Below are 6,235 nucleotides of genomic sequence, written 5' to 3'. Positions count from 1 at the left end.
GCATTCCCTTTAACATCCGAAGGGTAGTGTAATCCGAAAAGTGAATGCTGCTGTATCCCATATAGGCCGACACGACATGCAGTATTGGAAATCCGCCATATTTGATCGACAATGCTTGTGTCTTTGATGCAGCTTGCTGATGACATTGTGTATCACATTGACAGCTGAATTTTGGGTGCAAGTTTGATTGTTTACCAGGTTTTTATAAAGAAACTAGATAGTTTGCAGGTAAGTCCAATACCTTACCTATCCCCAAGTTTTCCCCTTGTCATATCCACTTATGACGTTTTCTAACGACACCTTTTTCAACAGTCAAACGTCCACCTGCTTCTTAGCAAACCGTCGACGCATTCTGTCAAATGTACTTCACCCTTTACGCGCCACTAATTTTCATGTCGTTGCTAGGCATCGAGTGCAGTAAAATATGTCCCAGAGAATGCTACTTTTTCCAATTAAGGTTATTGTAAGATGATTTCGCTCACGGACTTATAGAAATCCTCTCGTTAAGGTACCTTTATTTATCACCTCGTTAACAACCTATTGGGTAATGGTAGAGCGGTGCAGTTGTTCAAAGTTCTTGTGAAATGTGTTGAAGTCTATTGTATTCTGGAAAGGTGAAAACAGTTTTTCAAATGATGTGGCCCATCCTAAACAGACCAAAAGAAACTATAAAGCACCATCCATTTGACAGTTTCAAGTGGTTCTGTCCTCACCACCGCGACATTCCTGTTGGAACTTACAGAAATATCCTGGCTATTAGGCCTACTGCCGTAAACTATTTTTAAAATCGTTTTAGAATTAGAATTTTGAAGGTCATTCCGTACAGCCATGCCACAGGATTCTATCCGAAATGTCCCTTTCTTTAAGTAGAAGTCTGGGGGAATTTCAGTGGGTCCTACTATTACGACATCACGGCCAAAGTATCTCTTTTCGCTTATACAAGATTTCCCGCAAAAAATGAAATAAATAATATAAAAAAGATAAAAATAGGGGTTTCGAATCTAAGCCTCGAACTTCAATCCTCAGGCCTACAGCCATTCTAAAATGCAAGTTCGCATTTCAACATGTACGTATATGGCCTACTTATACTTATGTAGGTGTCCGATTGGAACAATTATCAAGTAAAATAATTGTCGCACAGGAATTCAGATGGTTGACAGACTTGTAAAACAATATCCATTCAACAAAGGAATAAACCATTTGTGCTTCAAACTATCTGCTCCAAGAAAGATTTGCATGCAACCTTTTAATACATCCGTTTATGGCTTTTGTTCAAATGATTGAGCAAATTCCTTTCTTCGGATGGGAATGCCAAATCCTGGATAAAAACACCCCAAATCCGGATTGGGGATTATAAGATTAAGTGGTTCCATCCAGCTTACAGTGAATTTTCAGTAGGGATGGGCTGGTGGTTTCTTAGTAATCCGATAGAATGCCTGGTAGTGACATTAATTTCCTTCTAAAGGAATGCAAACACGTTACGCCTACTAGTTGTTGCAGTTTTTTTTAATAAGAGAGTTTTTTTTGCTGAGACACAAGCCCAACCATAATCCTTCTTTTCCCCTTAATCTTTACCGCATTTTTCCCCAATCGCCAGTATGGCATATAGAGTGTGTACCTTTGCTTCCTTTTGTTGCAGAATTTATTTGGCCTTCCACAGCGTTGCAAAGTCAATGGGTCCTGATTTTTTTTTATAAGCACGTTAACGGTCACCAGGGATAGCTGCACGATTTCACAGGCATTCTTTTCAGAGATGTTTCGTACACCATTCGCTTCTGGGTAGCATCTCAGGTAAAAACAAATCTCACAAATCAATATCAAGTGTCACTTGATTAATGCTGTTGCCGTCTTTTTTCTTTTTACTGTCTTGAAACAACATCACCACCTATTAATTCACAAATTAAACAATTTCCATTGGAATAAACTGTAACTTCAAGTAATATTCAAATGCACATTGTTGAGGTCGCAACCACAATATCCAACCATTCGGTTCGGAACACCGCTTACGGCGGTCGGGTGCTTCACAAAGCAGAAAAAGGAAAACTTGTTCAGTTACGAGAAATGCATTATACAAACATTTTGACGGGGTCCAGAAACTTTTACAAATTTGTGACATTTCGGGAATATCGCGAGACCTTTTGAAACCGTGTTGATTTTCTTAATTGTTTAAATTGGGTGGTTTTTCCAATAAGTAAGATATGTGGGGTCTGGAACCGCATTCGCTCCAAATGCAGAGTTCTAACACCAGCCATGGGAATTTTACACCAATTAGAAATATACACGTCTGAAAACCTCGGTCAGTATTTTTACACTAAGTGCACCCGATTGGGAAAAGAAAACTACAAAAACAAATTGGTACTGATCTATTGGAATCTTCTGTAAACATCTTGCACCTTGCAGAAAGACTTGGGAAGATATAAATATAGAATATTTAAAAAAAGAAACTTTCCTTTGCAGTTAGACCAGAAAATGTCCTAAATATTTTGTTACATGCACGCTTCACACCCTTAATCATACCATTTTCGTCACTAAGATTTGTTAAAGGTAATAAAATGTGAGTTATCGTTTCCACAAGACATTTTAAAATCATAAATTACATTAATTGTAATTTGATTTCAATAATTTGCTAACTAAAATCAGCCCCACGTTTTCATAAAATTACAATCGCAACTGCTGTCCGTCATAAAGAATTTAATTAGGAAATCGTGCTGTTTCTTTCAACAAACCAATTTGAATGAAGGAAGATGGCAACAGAATTCCCTGTATAGTATACTTTTTGCAATCATATTTCACACTACACGCATTAACATCACATAATAAGGTCACTAAAATCTTAAGTGCCCTCTGCAAAATTTTCACATTTAAGTTGTTGCTAAGAAAATTGCAGGTACATGCCAGAGGACGCCTTCCCCTACCCCCTTCACACAAATCCAAACGCTTCGTGGGCTTACTCATTTTAGTAAATTCTTCTCGATTATTTTAAAAGTTTCTTTTAAAAAAATGAGGTACTCAAATATTAATCATTTCAATTTAATTCATCCCTCTTCTCCGGGGTCTGAAACCTGCCTGTGCATACCATTTCTTACAAAGTTTGTCCCCATTCTTACAAAGACAAAAAAATTAAGTCACTGGAAGAATAACGTGATTCAATTTTTGTGTATTTGGAAATTAAATTGATCTGGCTGGTTCTTCTTTTTTATGGAACATAAATTTTATGTTTTGTTTACAGTTACATGGGACAACTGATTATTACGCACTCTTGCAAAGTCTCTCGCAATCACGAGCATGTGGGTAAGAATGAATCGTTTTGAAGGGGCAAAATAAACAAGACCATTTAAAGTGAAATACTTAAAACCAGGAAATAATGAATGAGAATTAGGTTTTGTAAAGCGTGAACAGCAATTTCCCACACTTGTCACAAAACAGCCAGATGCATTTGCTTACATGCGATACGGATCCAAAGCATTTGAGGGGCATATCACATGGGCGGTACACGCGTTTGGCTTGTCAGCTAGCGTCTTAATTGCTCCCCTGGGGTGGTGCGCGTGCCAGACGGCCCGTTACAGACACCAGAACACTTGCCGTCAGCCGTCACTTTCTGTGGCTTCCCCTCCCCCCTCCAGCACACTGACTGGGAAGTGTGTTCTTAAGTGAGTTTCAACTATCGGTGGGCGACCAACTATCGTCGGGGGGCTGCATTCCAGTTCTCTTGTGGCTCGTATCATCACTGCAGGCGAGATACACGACGAAAATGTCAAACTCGGCTGGTAGGAATTTCGTCAATTTGCGGCACGAACAATGACAGCCGCTTTCCAAAATGTGATGATAGGGTTTTGATGAGCTGGGAATTTGTATAGATAGAAACAGGGTTTATTTTATGCCGCTGTATTTGGGCTTTGTCTGTTCATGTGTATATGGGGTGATACCTCGGCGGATAAGACGTGATGCTTTTTGTAGGAATGGGCTTAACGACACGGGGGGTTGAGGGTTGGCACATGCTTGCCCTCTCGGTGGCGAATTGTGGTGGAGCGTGCCACCGCGACAGTAGCCCAGTGGCATTGACTGGGTTGAAAATTCCCGATGTCTCCCCGCCGTGCCTGGCCATGTACGCGGCACAGGCGGGCCCGTGCTCGTAACTGTACATGTCGGCGTGCTGGTTGCACGAGCAAATCGACGAACACTGGAAGTTCAAAGACCTGTTCAAGTAGTTATCGCTACTCATGGTGTTTGAAAGAGGTGGGAAAGGAAGGGTCAAACCAGAGAAGCAATGATCACTGCTGGGGTATATGGCATTCTTGTCTAAAGACGTGGGTCTGGAGTCGGCGAATCCTTGGGCTACAGATGATAGAAGGCTGGGAAATTTCAGATTTGAGCTCAGGTTCACTGGGGATAGCCCCGTCATCGTGACCGGTGTTGTCTTGTGATTTTCGCTGCGTTCAGGTTCCTGCCAGAATGAGGCGGGGAGTCTGCGCTTGCGGAGCGGTACGGGGTTTTCGTTGTCGGGCCGATCTCCCTCACTGCCGCGGTCTACTAAAGTCGACATGTCGGTGAACTCGCGACCGGCCGAACTCGCACTGCGTCGATCCGTGTACCGATTCACCGAGCCTCTCCTCCCCAAGAGGAGCTGGTCGGGATCACGGCGAAGGGTATTTCCGAAGGTGAACTCTTTCAAAAGATCCGAACTCTTGATGAGGTGATCTCGATGAAGAGAAGCACTTGCCATCAGCCTCTCCGAAAAATGCAGGGCGCCATTAGGATTGGCCGGTGATGGGCATGAGCTTGCAAGGAATCTCCGGGCACTGAAATAAGAATCCTCCCCACGGCAGACCTCAGCCTCAGCAAAGTTTGCGGTCGGGGACTTTTTCAACAACTGCCTCTGTGGATACTTTCGGCTACTGTCCGCTGAGGATGATTTTCTCGCAGTGGACGGCGCTGACTTGTCTAGCGCCGCTTTGATGTCCGAGGAGGCGAGACTGACAAAATGAAGTAGTGTCTTGACATCCCCATCAGCTGACGTGGTCTGCTCGAGGTGTTGGCGGGTGTGATGATGATGATGAGGAGGATGCTGGTTGTAGTGTAGTCGACCTTCCATCGCAATCCGGTCACTCCCTTCCTGGGGACTGCTGCTCCCTCCCTTAACGGCGTCCGCGTCCTTGGGACAGGAGGACCCGGCCCCGTCCGCCCCAGTCATCCCACTGGGATGTTGCTGGTCTCCTTGCGTCATGGATGTGAAGCCGATGTGTGCTGGAGACCCGCGTGCGTAAGACGCGTAACAGTGGAGACGAGCCAAGTCAGCCCTACACTGATGAAGATAAATGCAGTGTTGTCTCGCCGATGGCCTCGATGACGAGTTTAGCCGTGTTGTTTGCTGAGGGACACGATGTCTAATCTGTTTCTTTCAACCAATGGTAACCCCACACGGTGTTCTTGCGTTGAGGGGGTACGACCACCGCACGCGTCACACTGGCACACACCGGCAGTAAACATGCGCCGGCGATGACGTATGTCGCGTCAATCTGGTCGTGCTTGTCACGTGATTGGTCCAAAAGTAGTTGGGTGATTGTTGGCTGTCAAGCAACGGTTTGCATCGTCTCACGTTTATCTGAAACTCACAGTTTAATGTGAAATTGACAGCTCCACCATCAGCATATAGCACACGACCGGCTGACATGTTTTGGTATTTTACAAGTCTGCCCTGCAACTCATTATCATGTACAGTCATTGTGTCATTGGGAGCTTGTAAGCTCCGGATTTAAAGCAGGTCAACAACATTGTTGGTATTAAAACATCGGTTGACAGCCTGTAAAAGTCTATGGTGTTGAACAAAATCGAACTGATTTTGTCAGATAAAAGAATTAAAGGAACAACCGTCTTCAATAGCGGGGGATTAGGGCTGTCTCATGGTTATGCCGATTCATTTGTCCCTACATCTATTCAATTATATAATAAATAGCTATGAAGATAATTTCATAACTTATAACGAGATCGGTATTTGTCGGTAGTTTAGCCTTAAGCTATTATTTTTTATCTCAATGTAATATAAATAAAGTACTGCATTTTTATGTAGGATTCATCATATAAAGTTTTTATGTTTTCATAAATGTTGCCAGTGTTAAAGGCTGAGAGAAATACCCTATTGAGGGATTATATATTTATTTTCAAGAACTGAACCGACAACGAACTTCCGGCTGGTACATCGTCGGAAACACTGTGCAAGAGAGGGCGCCATTACAAA

The 6,235-nt window shown here is 43.0% G+C and overlaps 1 protein-coding gene across 1 annotated transcript; it reads right to left on the bottom strand.

Moving 5' to 3' along the window:
* Positions 1 to 1,824: 1,824 nt before the first annotated feature.
* On the bottom strand, positions 1,825 to 5,835 carry LOC147800605 (uncharacterized). Its single transcript, XM_087146103.1, has one exon. The coding sequence runs from the start codon at positions 5,222 to 5,224 to the stop codon at positions 3,905 to 3,907; it is 1,320 nt and encodes a 439-aa protein (XP_087002229.1). The 5' UTR covers positions 5,225 to 5,835; the 3' UTR covers positions 1,825 to 3,904.
* Positions 5,836 to 6,235: the final 400 nt, after the last annotated feature.

This window comes from Acanthaster planci, linkage group LG01 (genome assembly GCF_054643075.1).
Source record: "Acanthaster planci isolate LZ-2023a linkage group LG01, COTS_SCS, whole genome shotgun sequence".
Lineage (NCBI taxonomy): Eukaryota > Metazoa > Echinodermata > Asteroidea > Valvatida > Acanthasteridae > Acanthaster > Acanthaster planci.
This window is presented reverse-complemented; position numbering and strand designations above follow the sequence as displayed.

Coding starts and splice junctions, on each gene's coding strand:
- LOC147800605 (XM_087146103.1), bottom strand. CDS start 5,224: ATGACGCAAGGAGACCAGCAACATCCCAGTGGGATGACTGGGGCGGAC.